At 45.5% G+C, this 20,422-nt stretch overlaps 1 protein-coding gene across 1 annotated transcript; it reads left to right on the top strand.

Moving 5' to 3' along the window:
* Positions 1–15,225: 15,225 nt before the first annotated feature.
* LOC147960319 (uncharacterized) lies at positions 15,226–17,120 on the top strand. Its single transcript, XM_087533273.1, has 4 exons — positions 15,226–15,538; positions 15,644–15,732; positions 16,633–16,914; positions 16,968–17,120. Exons 1-4 carry the CDS (start codon positions 15,226–15,228, stop codon positions 17,118–17,120), a joined length of 837 nt encoding a protein of 278 aa, XP_087389399.1.
* Positions 17,121–20,422: the final 3,302 nt, after the last annotated feature.

Genomic DNA, 20,422 nt, shown 5'->3' with positions numbered 1-20,422 from the left:
GGGCTTCCGGCGGGCGTGGTTTGGTGAGGGGGTCGAGGACGACGTCGCGGAACTCGTGGGCACAACAGAGGGGCGAGGGGGTAGCTCTGGCCGTGGTGGTTCTCGTCGGCGGCTGCGGCTGCGTTCGGTGGTGCGAGGGAGAGAGACAGGGGAGGGGATGACCAAGGGGGGGGGTGGAGTGAGAGGGCCTGGGGGTGCGTGGCCGTCTCCGTGGCGCTGGAAGAGAGCCTCAGGGGCGCGAGGCAGGCAGGGAGGAGGTGGCGGCCTCAGCGCGCGCCGTGCCTGCCTTCGCCTCTGCCTACTGGCAGAGGTTGAAGACGACTAGCACTGGCCAGCTAGGCTGGGCCTGCTGGAGGAGCTAGACCACTACAGTAACAGGCCAGGTGGGCTTTGCCAGGTAGGTTCCTCTCTTTCTAATTCTGTTTCTGTTTTCTATTTATGTTATTTTGTTTTGATTTAGTTTATAACCCAAACCATTTTAATAAATCCTGAAAATAATTGTGGGAATTAAATGAATTATTACAGATGCCCATAACTATTTTCAAAATTTTTGGAGCATTTAAAAATATTAATAGTATTTGAAGGCCCCAATTCAAATACAATATGGGTTATTCAAAAATCTTGAATGGCCTAAAAGTATGTGCATCATTTTTGGCAGAGGTTTTCACCTTTATCAAAAATAATGAACTTTTCTAAAGGGCATTCTGGGTTCATTGAAAATATTTTTATTTTGATCCTAATTGCATTTCATTTAGTGCTAGGGCTTGTCATCCCCATTTCAAATTTTCCGAGTAAAGTAGACATGATGCAACACCATATGTTAGCACTAGGCATTACCAGAACTTGGGATGTGACAAACAGCCTATATTGCAGGATGGCAGGCACACCATCATCACCAACTCTGTTTTTTATAAGTGTATTTTATCCCTACTCTAATAAAAAGCATGGTCGGTGATGATCGTGTGCCTGCCATCCTGCAATATAGGCCGTCCGATCTATATCTGACGGATAGGAAGGAAACTATGGCAATTTTGCAAAAAGATAACCAGACCCCTCTCCACACTTGCAAATAAGGCCTTCCCTTGTTCATCCTTTTCTCCCACAAGATAAACTACTCATACAAATGCATCTTGATGTTTCGTGCAACGCATGGGAATCCTGCTAGTATTTTATAAGAGTGTAGATGTAGAGTAGATACAAGCCGACAGGTGGGCCCGATGGTAGTGAGATAATGTGATGCAACACTAGAGGTGCCACGTGGAGCATTTAACTGGTCAACTAGTTGTGTCTTGAGCAAATACAGAGTTGTATGGTGAGCCCGTGACTGTATAATAAACACAAAACGTAAATGGTGACCGTAATGAGTGGATTCTGAATTCCAATGTACGTATCGTGCTTTCGCTTCAAATACAATGATCCTCACTGTATATATCGCGAGAGAAAGATGAAACATGCGTGAATGTGCTAGGGGCTTACTTTTAGAGGACCTGGAGATAGTTTGTGTGCGTACATGAAAGGGGCGTAGAGGGGGGGGGGTATGCGATGGAGAGAGAGATGCTCTTCGTTTCTCTTTATTATGACTAACTTTATATATAGTATAAAAATATACAAATTCACAATGCGGAATAAATATCATTGTGGGCACCATGCAATGCAAGCCTTCATACTCCTCCATATAACTTTGTAATGTTGTTTATATGTAGAAATTCTAAAATATTTGTTTGGCCACAATTTATTGAAAAGGAATGTTGTATGCGAAATAAACGTTATGAGAGGGCTTTTTAGATCAATGGGGTACGTGATGTAACATGTGTGAATTTGTAGTTGATGCATTTGGCAGGGCCTAGAGAGGTATGTGTGTATTACGTATTCGAGAGAGGCATGGACAGAGGGGCCGACAGGGGGGCATGGGAGAGATAGCACGAGAAATGAGAGTGGTCTAGAGAGAGAGACGAATATGATGTCACGGCGAGAGATTCCCTTGACTGTGTGTATGCAAGGGGGGAGTGGATAGAGGCACCAGGAGAATATTTTTTTGTGTGTGGTGTCTGTGTTGGTATGTGTGGGTGTGAGAAGATAACGAGGCGTGGGGGCAGAGGATGTGTCACCACGTGAGGTCCGGTGGGTCGAGGTGAGGCCCTTTGTTCGGTTCCGTCCTGTGCAACATTGGTTGACCCGTGACACATTTAGTGAGACCCATGGATAACTAGTCGTACAAGACAAAGATATCATAATTGTGAAGGACTCTATGTCCACTGACAAATCCGGCTAGGATTTGTAACCCTAGGTTCTCGGACGAAGGTAACCCCTTTATTTCTGATATTACTATTCATCCAACCTAACTTTAAGGGGCAGCCTACAGAATGCTCTGCTAGAGTCGTACTCATCAATTACGAAGAGAGGTGTGAGACAATGCGTGAGAGACAGGCCTAATGATAATGTGCGTACAGGAGACACGTAGGCAGGTCTATGTATATAGAAAGGGTTGATGGGGATTGTGCATGTGTATGCTTGTGAGAGGAAGTGTGCTTCTGATAAAGGTTAGTGAAAACAGTCGTAAATGGTTACGAGAGGGAGGGAGGGTTATATCGAGAGCATGTGTGCGAGAAAGACACCTCGGGAGAGTGTGTGTGAGCATGTGTGAGGACCACCGATGGAGAGTGAAACTACATGTACAAGACTGTTGTACACATTGATTAAAGATATAAATTGTATCCAAATATTAGGATGGGATCATGATATTTGCAATTCGCGTACGGAACGGTCATTGATTCTTCAGACATCTAGATTCTATCGAATTTGAGCATGTCTATGTTATTATTCGACAAAATTGATCCACATAGTTAGTATTTTGAACTACAGACAATGCATTGCTTTAGCAATCGAATATAAACATGAGTATAGTTCATGTTGTGTGTGTAAAGCACATTATACATTCGAAAGTTACACACTGAACATTATAAATGGCTACCTATGAACTAGCATACATTTGAATTCAACTTAAGGTGGTTTGATATCATGGCATTTGTAAATCATACCTAATGTATGGGGGCACCAATCTTTGATCTGATTTTGTACATAATAGCATATGTAGTCGTGTACAAAATAGATTCTAATTTAGCTCCTCCATTCCAAAATAATCGTAGTTATAGGATTTTCAAGTGTCAAAATTTCAAAAAGAAGTGGATAATTTAATGAGGTTTTCAAACATACAAGGTCAAATTTAACATTGTCTATTTAGGTCAATCCTCAAAGTTCAAGAGTACTCTAAACGTGAATGCTTGTGTTTCAAAATTTCGAATGAAGCGCCAACAAAGCCTATACTTGCCCGAAACCGCGTGAGACCAATGTTTGGTAGTACAAGGAAATTAATTTTCTAAGAACTCCGACCCGTGAAACCTACCGGCCCGACGTCCAAAGGTCTAAACCGGGTTAGGTTTGTAGCTTCATCTAGACGCCACACAACTGCCTCCGAAAAACATTCATACACAATGGCCACCTAAGCACACATGCGCGTGGCCGCAATCGCTCCCGCCCACTATTTGGGACACCTAGGATTACCATCCTACCCCCGAACCGCAGTAGGTCCGAAATTTAAGAGGGGGCAAAGTTTGTACTTTCCCCAAATTTCAAACAAGTGCGTCCCATCTTCTATTCAAAAAAGCCAAAAACAGGCGCGTCCCAGACCGAAACATGGTTCTCCCACTCCCTTCCGCCCACCCATGTGATTCCCCATTCGTACTCCGTGGGTGCTAAAACTACCTCTCCACCAGCGGTGAAACCCCGGCGTCCTCCGTCCGCCACCCCATTCCACCCATCAACTGCCGCCCTCCTCCATCAAGCCGGAGCCGATACCCCGACGTCGTCGTCCACCGCAACCTGAACTGCAATGCCCTCCACGGCTAGTAGTTGATGCCAAGACCGAGCCATCCGTACCCGAGCCAGTTCAACCACGTCGTCCTGCGCCTCACCACTGCCGCTCCAACTTCGCCACCCTCCACCGCACCTGAGTTGTTCCTGCTACGCCGTCCTTCGCCGCCTCGGATCTTCTTTCCCTCCGCCGACATACGGCCACGACAACATAGTCAACAGTTTGGCCATGGGTTCATCCGAGCCTGCACCCTCCTCTAGAACATCGGTTTCCCCGGCAAAAAGAAGAAGATCGGCGCGACATGTGGAGGCGACCACACTGGCAACCGAAAATGGTACTCCTCTTCCCTTATTCATGCAAATCTTACGTTTCTACTTGCACGGTATTCATCCCATAGAAGACACTAGTTCACTGCTTCTTCTTGATACTAGATGTTCCTAGTAACTCACGATGCACAAGGTTTCTCCTCATATACTATTTCACCTTAGCTAGAGGTCTGTTGCCCCCTGAATTTCAATTCCTGGTCAGTTGATTCCCAATTAATGGAAGCATTCCCCGGCGTAACAGGTGCTAGTCCGCCTATTACGCCGGGGAAGCAGCGCCTCAGTGTTTATGTTAGGGGCGTGTGGGGCCTAGAGCTACTGGCGCCCGATCTAGAGGTCGGCCGGGATTAAAGGGATGGCCTGGGGGCGCTGCCAAGCATGGCGGTGGTGTGAGGTTGTAATGCCCCGAGACCGACGTGCCAGGTGTCTTCTAGTCATTCATTGTTGTTGCCTTGTCATTTTCTTGCGTGTCTCATCTTGCCATGTCACCATCCGCATTGCAACATCATGTTTTCAAAACTTGCATCCGTTCAGGTTCCCCTAGTTCCGTCCGTTGTCCGTTCTGAACCCAGACACAATCGCACGCGCCCGCGGCACGTCCGAATATTATTTTATAAGTGGCCGAATAATGTTCTCGGAATGGGATGAGAGTTGACATGTGGTCTTATTATAGTGTAGATAGACCGCCTGTCAAATTTCATCGCATTCGGAGTTCGTTTGACGCCCCAACGGATAACTATAGCGGCATTATAGCCGGTCTAACGTCGGACGTTTTCGGTCTCCGGAAATAGATGCTGGTCCCTCTCTCTCTCTTCTCCCCCTCGCAGTCTTGCCACAACTCACCCAGTCCATCCTCTTTCCCCTCTTCGCTTCCGGAGTTGTCCGATGCGAACGCATGGTCCGAAACCCTCTCTGCTCAGTCCATCAAACCCCCTCGCGCGCGCGTCCGGAAAGCTGTCCCGGACACGACCCGGAGCTTGATGAAGATCTTGCCCTTTGTGTTGATTCGTTCTAGTTGATCAGTAGTGGAGCCCAGTTGGGGTCGATCGGGGATCTGTGTAGCATTTGGGGTAGTCTTCTTTTATTTTGGTTCCGCAGTCGGACCTTGTTTGTATCTGGAGGATGTAATGGTTTATTCATGTAATTGTGTGAAGTGGCGATTGTAAGCCAACTATGTATCTCTTTCCCTTATGTATTACATGGTATGTGTGAAGATTACCTCACTTGCGACATTGCTTTCAATGCGGTTATGCCTCTAAGTCGTGCTTCGACACGTGGGAGATATAGCCGCATCGAGGGCGTTACAGAGGTCGAGGGGAGGGCGGGGCGGCGGAGGCAGGGGTCTAGGCCGGTGGTCGCTAGCGGTTTGAGAAATATCGTCAACAGTAACTGGTGGGAGGTAGACGAAGGCCATCTGCCCGTTCCTTATAGATCGGACAGTTCATTAAAAAAATCGACTGACCTATTTATTTTTAGTCGACTGTTATCTTGATATGACCACATGTGGTGGTGTGCTGGAGGAGTACCTGCATTTCCTGTGCTCATATATTACAAAATCATACAGAGTAGAATCTAATTTTGTTTGCCATGCAATGTTGTAGAGCTATCATATGTCTCCTGTCATTTATTTTTCAGCCACCTGCTCTCTGCTACTTTTACAGTGCACTAGTTCTGTACACACTTCACCCATACTCTCACTATTGTGTTTTTATGCAAGTTTATTTCAGACTTTGCTGCTATGAGAGAAGCAAAAAAGAAAAGAGAGAAGTCACTCCAGCGTCGTACGCGGATAGGCCAGACACGTTTCATCCTTATAATAGGTGAAGTGTCAGCAGATGGACACGGTAAACGTAGTTCTAGAGTTGATGACCTCGCTCGCAATGAACCACCATCCTAGGTGCTTGCTTTAACTTCATGGTGTCATATGTGGTTGCCTGTTCCATATGGTGTCTAGCTTGTATTCGAAAGGACGAAGTCGGTATTTATTAAGATAAGGAAATATATTTTTTACATGAACCACCATCCCGTGACCACCAGAAGACAAATAGCTAGTTAGGGCACTGGCCGAGCCAGTGACAAGCCCAGCAAAGAGAGGCATCACCTGGAAGCCAACTAAAAATCCACGATGGTAGCGAAGCAGCCCGCTTCCCACCAGGCTCTCATGTCCTAGATGATCATGCTCACCACTCTATCCGGATTTCTAGCTTGTATTGCTTCCAATTTGGTTAAATTGCATCTGCTTAGCTTACACATTATACCTTTGAATATGACATGCCTTTCTGTTTTTGGTACATAGTGGTACATCTGTGTATTAACCATGTTCTTACCTCAAACTAATGTTCTTGTGTATACCTCATCAATCACGTATGATGAGGCAGTCGGGCAAGTGGATTAATCCTCATTTAAAGAATGCAGCGTCAGCCTCCCGACATGATTCTCAAGAAACAGCAAGGCTAGATGAATATAGTGAACGTAGCTCTGTAGTGCTTGCTCTAACTTGGCAGCATGATATGTGGTTGCATGTTGCATATGGTGTCTAGATTGTAATTCTTCCAATCTAGTTAAACTGCATGTGCTATTCTTCTTAGCTTATACATTATACCTATTAATGTGACATGTCTTCCTGTATTTAGTACACAGTACATCTGTCTATGAAGCATGTCCTCACATAAAACTATTGTTTTTTTGTATCCCGCATAAATAAATATGACGAGACACCTTCAGTATATGCAGTGTGATATTAGTTGCATCTTTGATATGATTTATAGCATGCACTGCTTCTAATTTGTTGAAATGCCATTTATGATGGGACACTTTTAACTTGGCAGAGTCATATTGGTTGCATCTTTCGCGTGGTGTCTAGCTTGCATTGCTTCTTATTTGGTGAAATCATTTCTGCTTAGTTTACACAAACAGTTGTGAATATGCCATGTTGTCCTGTTTTTCGTATTATTCCATCCTGGAATCATGTGTTTGCCTTACATCAAAGTAGTGATTGTCAGTATCATGCACGAATGAGTTCTGAAGAGTGAATTTTATTGCTTTTTCTTGTCGGTTTTACATGACAATTCAAAATCAATAAAGCGGAAGGAAGTTAGCAAGGCAGCGGATGAAGGTGCTCCTTCCAAATGAAGGGCCTCTACAGATTCTACTCCTCCATCCCCCCAAGATGATTTACAAGACAACACATGCATAGACACTCAACGTAGATGTGTTGGTGTTGAGCACGTCTCCCCTAGTGCACCATCACAAGTGCTCCCTCTAACTTGGCACTGTTATATGTGGTTGCATGTTATGTATGATGTCTAGCTTGTATTGCTTCTAATTTTGTTGAATTTCATCTGTTTACTTTACACATTATACTTGTGACTAAGACACGTGTTCCTGTTTCTAGAACATACAATATCTGTGTATCACACCATGTTCTTACATCAAAGTACATTTGTTCTAAAGAACTAATTTGTTATTCGTTTTTCTTGTAGGCTTGACTTAACATGGCATAGAGAAAGAGGAAGCAAGACAAAACGACAGGGAAAGGGAAGCAGAACAATCGTGCAGATTCTGTTGGTACTGATGGTGCAATAGAAGGTCAAAGTCCAGCGGAAAATTGTACCGACAGGGTATCCTATGCTACATGAGATGCAGAACAAGCCAAATAGAAACAAATAGCTTCCACCAAACAAGCAGAGAAAACCCTAGTTGTTGCAACACCTTCCATAGTACCACCACCTACACGATTTACTCGTTGGTTAACTCAGCTAGCAGCACGTTCCCAAGCTCCCTTGCCACCTGACACTACTTTCAAAGCACTCTTCACACAAGATGAGTTGGCAAGATCAGATGAACTTTGTGAGCTCCAACAGCAAGAAGGTAGTTGTTGGAGTCAAGTTACAGTTGCATGCTTCTTTATATGTAGTCTCACAGTTTGATGTACACTAACACTTCCTGTGTTTGTTGTTGGACTAGCACCTAGGCGCAAGAGGAAACAAACATCAGGGATAATGCTCGATAGGTTAACTAAATCTAGAGGAGTAAGAAAACACCATTATACCAAGGTTTGATTTGATGGCGCATTTCAGGTCTCGTGTGCTATATTTAAGACATATTTTTGGCATTTACAATGCATTTTGGCATATAAATCAAATCCTAGCCGAACTGCATTTGCTATCAAGAGAGATGAGGATTGCCGTATGATCTGGGAGCATTCAATGGTGCAGATGTATGATCCGTGGGGTTTGGGTTCCGGCCAATCAGAATGCACGACTCAGATCATGCGCACAGCAAGGGGGGCATCGGGCACGGTTTGGTAGGCACACGGCTTTCAAGAGTGAACCGTGTGCTATTTGAAAACATTTACATGAACTAACAACATATTTTGTTGGAATGAAAGCAAGATTTCATCGTTTCGCCTCCAAATTGTTTTCCACGGTAAGAAATCACCATTGTACCCTATGGTTCGATTTTCTGGTGCATTTGAGGTATCATTTGCTATATTTGAGCAGTTTGTTATAGTCACAACTACACGTGGGTGGTAGGTAGGAAGATCATTTGTGTGTCGCTGATAACCCACAAGTATAGGGGGTCGCAATAGTTTTCTAGGGTAGAGTATTCAGCCTAAATTAATTGATTCAACACAAGGGGAGCCAAAGCATATTTGTAAGTACTAGCAGTTGAGTTGTCAATAATCACACCTAGAGATTAATTATCTACAGCGAAGTGACCAGTAGCAAAGTGGTGTCATAGTTTTGATAGTAGTAATAGCAGCAACAGTAACAGTAATAGTGATAGTAATAGTTTTGTATTAGTGACAATAGTAACAGCAACAATAGTAACTCAACAAGATCAATATGTAGGAAAGTTGTAGGCATGGATCGGTGATTTGTTGGATGATATTCATCATATAACAATCATAACCTAAGGCGATATGGCACTAGCTCCAGTTCATAAATATAATGTAGGCATGTATTCCATTAATAGTCATACGTGCTATGGAAAGAACTTGCATGGCATCTTTTGTCCTACCCTCCCGTGGCAGCGGGATCCTATTGGAAACTAAGGGATATTAAAGCCACCTTTTAATAGAGAACTGGAACAAAGCATTATGACATAGTGAATACATGAACTCCTCAAACTACGGTCATCACCAGGAAGTGTCCCGACTATTGTCACTCCGAGGTTAACTAAATCTAGAGGAGGAAGAATGGAGATCCATTTTGAGGCAGGATTAAAAAGCCCACGTGATGCTACAGAGTCAGCCAAGTTAGTATCAGAGGCAGCGGTTGCTGTTAGGTGTCATGTACGTATCCTCCCAACATGGATCCAGTAGGAATGACAAAGACGAAACCCAGTTCAACACCTTCCTCGACCATTTATCGTCTTGCTCTGTCCAATACTTTCTAGGTTGCTGATAATGAGACTCCCATAATTTTCAACAGATGAGGTTCAAGTTGGATAGCCAAGATGATGCAAACAGACAAGCTTGCACCCTTATTTTCAAGTCTGCTCTGCAACAGTATCGGTATAACTTGAGGAAAACTCACTTTGAAGGCAAGGCTAACAGTGAACTTGCCCAAACATCTCCAATGGAAAATATATCTGATGAAGACTGGAGAGGCCTCATTAAACACTGGTCCGATCAGAAGTATCAAGTACATTATATATATGTGATCAGATCACATGTTGAAGTCCTATTTATGCATGTGCCCCACAAATCTATCTTCTTGTAGGTGAACTGTTCAAAGAACAAGGCCAACCGTACGAAAGTGAAATTCCAACAGACGACAGGATCTCGTAGCTATATTGCACGCTGCGAGGCTCTTATAATTAGCTGTTGTTTCACTCTTTTTGTTGTACCATATTATCAGATCTATATTGACTTGTTCCAAATGCAGAGGAAAGCCTGCAAGGACTAAAAAGTACCTGATCCAAATGTTGTGGAAATCTTCAAGGACTTTCACACCAGCAAGAAGAAGGGCATGACTACACCAGTCAAAGCCATTGTTGTAAGTCCTTAATCCTCATGCCTTTTAACTACTTACTCCAACTTGTGCCTTGAACTGCATGGTTTGCAGCCAATGTCTATTACTCTTTTCAATTTTATACACAATTGTCTTAGAGTATCATTGCACCTTACAAGGTTTAAAAGAGAGGAGTGATGTTTCTTTGATCTTGACCTGTAATCTAGTTTCGTGCTGGACTTGCCCACACAACGTTACAATTGCATGTTTGTCTGTTCTAAGTTGTTTTGTGATATGAATGATGTCATACTATGCTTACCATATTATAAACTTCGTCTCTTTATCCTCAGCCCTCAATACAATGTGAAGAAATAGACAATACATTAGCGATGGTACAGGGTCATATGTTTGGAACCTGGTTTTATTATGTACTTTGCAATAAAGTACAACTATTATGTTACATGGGTTCACCAGAATAAGTTTTGTATATAGACCAAAGCTATTTTGTTCGGTTTTGCTGCCTCCTTAATATCTTCTGTTCTGGTAGTACTAATGTAAAACCACAAGTTTTCAGCGAGCTATGGAAAAATGGTGGAACCGCCACCTGAAGGTGCGCGAGGCAACTATAACCGCAATGTCAGCTCTTGCTGAAGTGGGTCAGTACCTGTCCACTAACAGTGTCAAAAGCACGTTCCTGCGTAATACTGGCTTGATTTTTAAGGCAATCTCGTCCAAACTGCCTCATGATCAAGATATGCAAGCTCAAAACAATGTTGTATCTGCGCTCCAGACACAAGACCATTCCCTAATGGAGACCCTTTGTGAAACAAGGAGAGACATTGTTCGATGTTGTCAAGATATGCATGGTTTTGAAACCAAACTATCAGACATTTGCTATGTTGTTCAGGAGCCTAGGAGAACTGAAGGCGAAGGTTATGGTGCTCCATGGGACAATACAACATGAAAATGTAACAGTCAGGTCAAATTAACTGAGCTTGTGAACTTCTGGTGGTGCATTTATCTGCCAGACTGTTAACTTTTATGCCAACCTTCCTTTTGTTTAATAGTTGTAATTTGTTTTGATGCGATACAAAATTTGTTCTTAGCATGTAGCCACCGTCTGAAGAAAACAGCAAGCCATTTTTGTATAGTGTAGGGTGTTCCCTATATTTGCACTGGTGGCAATCTTTGATGCCCAGTGGATGTAATCTGTGGAGTCGCTTTAATAGCCTGGTGTTAGTTTTGGGCTTATTTATTTTCTAGTCTTCTTTTTCCGTGGTTTGCTAGTGGCCGCAACAACCATGGGCCATATCCAGACCATGGTAACCTTGACCCTGCTACGGGCCGTAGGATCCATGGGCGTCGTACGGGTCGTCTATAAATGGGCCTCCAACAGGGCCGTAGAATCGGTGGGCCTCGGTCCATCGGATAAATGGGTCAACATGGCCCGTAAATGGGCGTAATTGGTATCGACCCAACATGGTAACAGGCCGGAGGACAGCAAAGTCTTAATTCTGTCACAGGCATAACGGATTGTTAATGGGCCAGAATATAGGATGGGCTGGAAACGGCGCAACGGGTTAATAGGCCAGGAACGGGCTGACTCTTGCCATGGGCCGACTCTTGCCACAGGCCAAATTTGGCCCATTAGGGGAACAGGCTAGTAACGGGCCGGAAGTAATCGAGGGCCGGAAAGTAGCCCAAGAACGTATTGGCCGTCAGTAGGCCAAATGCTAACATGGGCCGGAAATGGCCCATGTGAATCATGGGCCTTTAACGGGTACAAACAAATTTACTGTTCATTATGGGCTAGAGTCACTGTGGGCCTCTAAAGGGCCTAAATATACGAAGGCCTCATATGGGCCGAAAGACATCGTGGGCCATACATTAGCCGAAAGTGAAACAGGCTGGTGTTATATTCGATGGCCCACATGACGTTGTTGGGCTGATTTCAGGTAGGCCCTAACGGGCCGTGAGTTACCGGGCCGTAAAATGGGCTATTTGCGAAGAAACCATTAACAGGCATTTCATGGGCCAGCCTGCTAACTTTTGACCAAGTCAAACAGACCGGCCTTTGTAAGCTAAATGGGCCAGTGGTGGGCCATCTCAAGTGTCGACATATCATAGGCATCTATCTGACCCACAGACAAGCTGACTCATGTTTCCTCCGGCCAATCAGAATTTTACACGTGGAAATTTAGCAAAGCCGGACCCGATAGCTTAACGACGACCCGTTACGGTGGATTCCACGTGTTGGTCACCCTTCACGAAAGCACTTCTATGATGCGCGATTTATCGTCATGGAAGTGGAAACTTCTGTGATGATAATTTTGGTAATGTCATGGAACACTTCTACAACAGCACAGGTATGACTATCTTGATTCTATCATAAAAATGTCATGATTGTATATGCATGACAGAAAACGTGACGTACTGTGACAAACACGTATCATCACGGAAGTGTCTTTTTATTGTAGTGCAAGCCTCCCTTTTGGTCATCCCGATATCACCCATTCCTTTCTATCATACTTGCATTAGATTTTGTTACTATTATTGTTTGCTCCTTTTCTGATGCATAGCCTACTTTTGTAACCTGCTCATTGTACCTTACCTGCTTATGCTTAACTGCTTAGTATATGTTGGTTAGTGTTCCATCAGTGACCCTCACCCCACCTTGTCCTTGTTGCGACTGCTTCATCATCGACGAGTCGATCAACGTGATCGACGACCAGAGCCCAACACCTCACATCACATCACGCCCCCTCTGTTGCTCGACTCTGCAAAGATACTATCGAGTGCCGAAGGTGATACCTCATAACGCACTCCTAATGATAACTATGTAGTGTAGCTATTCGGTTGTGGTCATCGAGGGTGATTCCACCTTAACCACTTCCGATACGACTCTATCGTGCAACCCCTCAAGTGTGAATCTCAAGGGTGGTTCCTCTTACGTTCACCTTGATGATTACATCGAGTGAAATCCACCGAGGGTGATTCCTCGGGTTTTCCCCTTGATGTTCGGACACACGGTTACCTTGACTTTACTTGAGTCCTTGGTGAAAGTCGGGCGGGCCCGGAGAGCACCCGCAAGATAATTACGTGGCACGGTCGGGCATTCTGGACCCTTGTCGTAAGTCCATGAGACAGGGCGACGGGGTCACATCGATCGTGAGTCTGTGCTCGTCTCTGCAAGCTAACAATACACTATGGTTTGGGTATTTGTTCTGAGTTGGCCTTTGGACTTTACGCACTAACCACCACGCGAGAATAGTTATGGGCCTCGATGTTGTAGTATCAACTGAAGCTTTGTCAGACATCCAGTTCAGTATTGCGGCACGGCCTGGTCGGCGCCCCAGTGGAGGTGGCCCATATCGCCCTGCACGCATCAATCCGGAGTGCAACGGGCGATGGTCCCAGACCCCGGAGTGCTTAGGATGTAGACTGGCGGGGACCTCTCTGCTGAGCCTAGGTAGGGCTACGACGTGTTGATCTTCTTAGGCGGGCATTAACCCAGAAAAGTGTGTCCGGCCAGAGTAATCAAGCGTGTTGGAAACGTGGTGCACCCTTGCAGGGAATATTATCTATTAATAGCCGTGTCCACGGTAACGGACGTTCATACTTATATCTTGATCTATTACAACTAGAAATGGATATTTGAGATATATGGCTCCGGGATTGCTTTAACGTAGGGAGTCAAGGAAGGATCTCTGGGAGTTATTGCTACAACATGCTTATTAATTAAAATTCTATTCTTTACTCTTCTACATACTGCAAGATGCTTGGAGTCGCTTGAAGATGCTAGTTTTGGATAGGCTAGGCCTTCCCCTCTATTCTGGCATTCTGCAGTTCAGTCCATAAATGCAACCCTTCCATTTGATACCAATGGATGCTTAGTATAGTTCTGATGCTTGCGAGTACTTTGGATGAGTACTCACAGTTGCTTTGCTACCCCTTTTCCCCTTATTTCTTCTTTCCGGTTGTTGCAACCAGATGGTGGATCCTTGGAGCTAGATGCCATCGCCGACGGATACAACTACATGGGGACCGCCGACGACTAGGAGTAGTTAGGAGGTCCTAGGCCAGAGGCCTTGCCTCTTTGATCGTTGTTGCTTTTTTGTTTGCCTTCTTAAGGCAGTCTTGTCTAACTTATGTTTGTATTCAGATATTGTTGCTTCCACTGAAGCTTGTGTATTGAGCTTGTATTCGAGCCCTCGAGGCCCTTGGCTTGTAATATGAAGCTTCTATTATTTTAATTTGTATCTAGAGTTGTGTTGTGATATCTTCCCGTGAGTCCCTGATCTTGATTGTACACATTTGCGTGTATGATTAGTGTACGGTTGAATCGGGGGCGTCACAAGTTGGTATCAGATCCGATTGCCTGTAGGAGCCCCCTTTCCAACTCCTTGGCCGAAGTTGAGTCTAGTCATTGCAAAACAATTTTACTAACATGGCTGTGTGGCTTACAAGCCCACGTCGCCATCGGGTGGGATTAGGATCCTTTACTCCTCTTCTGTACTCTAGGACTCTGTTATCTCTTCTATTCGGGTTAAATGATTTTTTAACTCTATCCTAGGTTCTCGTGATCGCATCCATCCAGAGATTTGTATTATGTCTTTCTTGAATTGGGAGCCAGGATCTGCTTCACTTTGTTCACGAGCCGTAGGATCCTTTTATCGAGGGCACCCTGCATCATCCCCTACAGATTCGTCGCTCTAGTGGTTTTCTCCGACATTGATGTGGCCTATGATATGTCCCGTTGTTGTAACCCTCCATCGCATGCAAGTGTGCCGCCTAGTATGTCTAGGATGATTCTCTTGTCTGAACTCATACTAACAACGTGTAATTGGCTCTGTATATGTATCTATATGTTTTTAATGACTATTGCTTTTTACATACTGCGCCCCTACTCATTGTTCAAGTTACATCGTCAATGACTCCATACACCTGCTCCAACCTCTTGTTAAAACTGCTCCCTAATGTCTTTAGTAGGATGGCTGACGATCCTCCACCTCCACCTTATATTTCCGCAATTATGCAACAGTTTGAGATGAATCGTCAGTTTATGACTGGAGTAATGGCTCAGTTTCCAAACCAGAATGGTCATCAACAGCTTGCCCCAACAACACTGCCCGAATTTGTGCGCCTCAACCCGTCCATTTTTCGCAACTCCACCAACCCAATGGATGTTGATGATTGGCTTCATGACATCTTGTTTGAGATGGAGTCAGCTAATGTTGCCCCTGCCAGTTATCTCACCTTTGCGACATTCCACGTGAAGGGTCTAGCTGCTCAATGGTGGGAAAGCCACAGGGGTATGCTGCCTGCAGAGACTATAACCTCTTGGAAGGAATTTCAGTTAGCCTTCCATGCACGGAACATTCCCCAAGGTCTAATGGACTAGAAGAAGAAGGAGTTTCGCAAACTCTCATAGGGCACAATGACCGTGGATGAATACTGGAGGAAATTCCTTAAATTATCTCGCTATGCTGCAGATGACGTCTGCACTGGCGCTCGCAAGAAAGAGAAATTCCATGAAGGACTACGTCTCGATATAAAGCTCGCACTTGTTGCTCATGATTGGGTATAGTATGTGACGCTTGTCAGCCAAGCTTTCTGAACTAAAATTGGTCTGACTGAGTACCAGGAATCGCTCAAGCGTACTCGAGATGTTGGTCCATCCTTGAGTCAGAATGATCAAAAACGTCGAGTCTGGATCCCACACAATGTTCATCACCGACCTGGTCCAACACCAAGGTCGTCTTATGTTGCACCTCGTTTTCCTCCGCCGCCGAGACAACTAACGATTCAGGGTGGACAGTCCAATGCTGTAGCTACTTCCCATAATGATGGTTTATGTCGCAAGTGTGGACAGCCAGGGCACCTTGCTCTCAACTGCCGCTAGGGTCAACCCCAAAATGCTTCACATCCTCTTGCTGGCCCTGGGAAGGGCCGTCAAAACTATCCTATCAGAAATTGTAGTGCCAGACAGCCTACTTTGAGTGGTGGTCAAGTCACCCATGTCAAAATTGACGAAGCTCGTGAGTGCCCAAAAATTGTGATGGGTACCCTTCGCGTTAATTTAGTGCCAGCTTCTATTCTCTTTGATTCAGGAGCATCACATGCTTTTGTGTCCCAACAATTTGCTCAATCACATGAGTTATACATGGACAAATTACCCACTCCTTTAGCGGTTCAATCTCCGGGATCCAAGTGGAAAACCTCAATGGTAAGCCCTCGCAACCAAATCGAGATTGGAGGTCTACTTTTTTCGGTTTCTGTCATTATACTCGGACCATCCAAAATAGACATCATTATTGGTATGGATTGGTTGACAGCCCATAATGCTTTGATTAGCTGTGCCACTAAGAAACTCCAACTTACACCCCCTTCTGGCCAAACAGTGCAATACTCAGCTCGAACAGCTCAGGATGCCTAGAATCAGATTTATATTCTGAATGCATTGAATGATTCACCTCTTGAGGGAATAGAGAACAGTCTAGTTGTTCGTGATTTTGAAGATGTCTTTTCAGAAGAACTTCCAGGAATACCCTCTGTTAGAGCTGTCGAATTCATCATAGACTTGAAGCCGGGCACTACTCCTATTGCCAAGTGGCCCTACAAGATGTCGCTGCATGAACTCTTTGAGCTTAAGGAGCAAATCGATAAATCTCTTAGCAAGGGCTTCATTTGTCAAGAAGAAGGATGGTACGAATCATTTGGTCCAAGATTACTGACCTATCAACCAGGCAACAATTTAGAACAAGTATCTGCTTCCCAGAATCAATGACCTGTATGATCAACTTGCTGGTTCCTCAGTATTCTCTAAAGCTTGATTTGAAGTTGGGTTACCACCAGATACGTGTTCGTGAAGAAGATATTCCCAAAACCACCTTCGTAACTCGCTATGGTTCATACGAGTACACCGTCATGTCTTTTGGCTTAACCAATGCTCCAGCAACGTTCTCCTGATTGATGAACTATATATTCATGGAATACCTCGACAAGTTTGTCGTGGTCTATCTGGATGATATCCTGGTATATTCTAAGAATAAAGAAGAACATGTTGAACACCTTCGACTTGTTCTGGAAAGGCTTTGAGAACATCAACTATATGCCAAGTATTCTAAGTGTGAATTCTGGCTACCCGAAGTGACCTATCTTGGGCATGTCATCTCCATGGATGGTATTGCCATCAACCCTGAGCGAGTTCAAGCTATTCTCGATAGGACTCCTCCGAAGAATGTCAAACAAGTCAGAAGTTTTCTCGGACTCGCCAGCTATTGCCGTTGATTTGTCAAGAACTTCTCCAAGATTGCAAAGCCCCTGACTGGTTTGCTTCACAAGAGCGTCAAGTTCGATTGGACAGAAAAGTGTTAGGAAAGTTTCCAGACACTCAAAGACAGGCTGACTTCTGCCCCAGTGCTAGCTCCTCCCGATACTAAGAAGGATTTTGTCATTTACTGCGACGCTTCGCGACAAGGATTAGGCTATGTCCTAATGCAAGAGCGCAGAGTGATTGCGTATTCCTCTCGTCAATTGCGCCCTCATGAAGAGAACTACCCAGTTCACGACCTCGAGCTTGATGCAGTCATACATGCACTGAAACAGTGGCGACATTACCTTCTCGGTAATTGTTCTGAGATCTTCACCGACCACCAAAGTCTAAAGTATCTATTTACCCAGCCAGACCTGAACCTCCGTCAGCAGAGATGGATGGAGATGGTAGAAGATTTTGACTTGGGTATTTCCTATACACCAGGCAAGGCTAATGTAATGGCTTATGCCTTGAGCCACAAGACATATTGCAACCATCTCGAGGTTTGCAAAGTTCAACCCGCGCTTCTTGAAGAATTCAGAAAGCTGAACCTCCATATTGTTCCTGCGGGTGCACTCACTCCCCCTCCCAAGGAGTTCCGAAAGATGAACCTCCGTGTCATTTACCATGCTTACCTCAATACCATGGTTGTCAAAGCAGATCTTGTGGAGAGCATCACGAGACTGCAGAAGTATGATTAAGCGCTACCTCGCAGAAGGAAGGCCCTCGTTCTTCACTGTTGAAGATGATGACACCTTGTTCTTCAAAGGTCGTCTAGTTGTTCCTTCAAAGGACAATCTGGATATGATTCAGGAAGTTATGAAAGAAGCTCATGATCCACCTCTTTCTATTCATCCGGGTAGCACCAAGATGTACCAAGACATTCGTCAGAGATTCTGGTGGTCAAACATGAAGCAAGACATTGCTCGCTATGTTGCTGAATGTGACGTTTTTCATTGTATCAAAGCAGAACATCAAAGGCCTGCTAAAACTCCACAAGCTATCTCTATTCCTGAATGGAAATGGTACCATGTTGAAATGGACTTCGTCACTAGTTTTCCCAAATCGCATAAGGGTAATGATGATATACTTGTTGTCATTGACCGGCTTTCCAAAGTTGCACATTTTTTGGCCATCAAAGAGACGATCACTGCTAGTCAGTTGGCAACTCTCTACATGTCCAGAATTGTCTCACTCCATGGTATTCCACTAGCAATCAGCTTAGGCCGTGGCCGCTTATTCACTTCAAGATTCTGGGCAAGTTTCCAAGAAGCTATGGAAACTCATCTATCTTTCAGCACCGCATTTCACCCTCAGTCGCAGGGACAAGTTGAACACGTCAATCAAGTTCTCCAAGACATGCTTCGAGCTTGTGTTATTTCCTTTGGCAACAAATGGGAGGAATCTCTCCCGTATGCTGAGTTCTCCTACAACAATAGCTATCAAGCTAGTCTGAAGATGGCCCCCTTCGAAGTGTTATATGGACAAAAGTGTCGAACCCCTCTAAACTGGTCAGAAACTGGGGAACGTCCCCTTCGGTCTGGATATTATCCAACACGCCGAAGAACAAGTCCGCATTATTCACGAGAATCTCCGGACTGCTCTGTCACGTTAGAAAAGTTAGTATGACCATCATCACAAAGACATGGTCTACCAACCTGGTGAGAAGGCTTATCTTCGAGTCACGCCGATGAAAGGTGCTCACCGCTTCTGGATCAAGGGCAAGCTAGCTCCTCGCTATATTGGTCCTTTCACTATTCTCGAAGGCGTGGAAAAGTGGCATACTAGTTGGAACTACCGTCGAACCTTTCTCAGGTTCACTATATATTCCATGTGTCACAGCTCTGTCGCTCCTTCAAGGACCCAATCCGAGAAGTGGACCATGAAGTGCTCGAGTTACAACAGGACCTCTCCTATAAAGAGCATCTGGTTTGCATTCTCGACCAAGCTGAATGCCGCACACGTCAGAAGGCGATCAAGTTCCTCAAGGTCCAGTGGTCGCATCACTCTGAAGATGAAGCCACATGGGAACGCAAGGATCGCCTGCATGATTAATACCCTGAACTGTTTCCTTCTACATCCTAAATCTCGGGGCGAGATTTCTTATAGTGGAGGATAATTGTAACACACAGATAATTATGAAACAGTAACCATGCTAATGGTGCCATGTCATCTATTTTTACTGTTGTTAAGCAAGCGTTGATTCAAAGACGGTTCCAGATTCAAATTTAAGATACGTAAATAAAAGAAAAGAAGATGCCAAAAAAAGGGAGAGGCCCCCGTCCCTCACTGGGCCTCGGCCCAGGAAACCCCATGTCGACCCACATGCCCCACTCACCCCATGCATAACCCCCCACTCCCTCACCATGGCCAAGCCCGAAAATATGTCCCCACTCCCCCCGCACGATCGCCTCTCCCTCGAGGGCTCCCCTCTCTCCCCCTCTCGATTGGATCGGGCCAACCCCGACAGGCCCCGCCAATCGCCGCCGCCGCTCGAAGATCCACCCCCTCGTCAGACGCATCGACCTCCTCCCCGGCGCCCCCCATACCTGGTTCTGGATTGGGGAGGGGCTCGATCCCGTGCTGCCCTTCGCCTCCAATGCCGGCGCCCACCCCGGCGTCGCCTCGTTGCCGCCGTGCTCCGCCACCTCATCGGCGCTGCTCCACCGCCTCTCCCTCACCGACGCCAACTCGCCACATCGCCCTCTTCCCTGCTCGCAAGTGAGCGCCGCCGTCCCCTTTCTCCCCTTCCTCCTATCACCGTCGTGCGTGCCCGCGGACCTGGCTGCCGCCGCTCAACGCGGTCACCCGCGCCCTCCCCCTCGTGCGCTTGTGCTCCCCGCCGCCTGTCCCGTGCTCACCTCGCTCAGCCCCTACTGAACTGCTCCTTCTTGCTCGCCTCGCCGCTACGTTGGCAGCTGCCGACAGCCGCCCGGCCTCGTGGACGCTGGCCGCT

The sequence above is a fragment of the Triticum urartu genome, chromosome 7A (assembly GCF_056163025.1).
Source record: "Triticum urartu cultivar PI428250 chromosome 7A, HENAU_Tu73, whole genome shotgun sequence".
In the NCBI taxonomy this organism is placed as follows: Eukaryota; Viridiplantae; Streptophyta; class Magnoliopsida; order Poales; family Poaceae; genus Triticum; species Triticum urartu.
The sequence above is the reverse complement of the archived record's forward strand: the minus strand, read 5'-3'. Positions and strand labels throughout refer to the sequence as shown.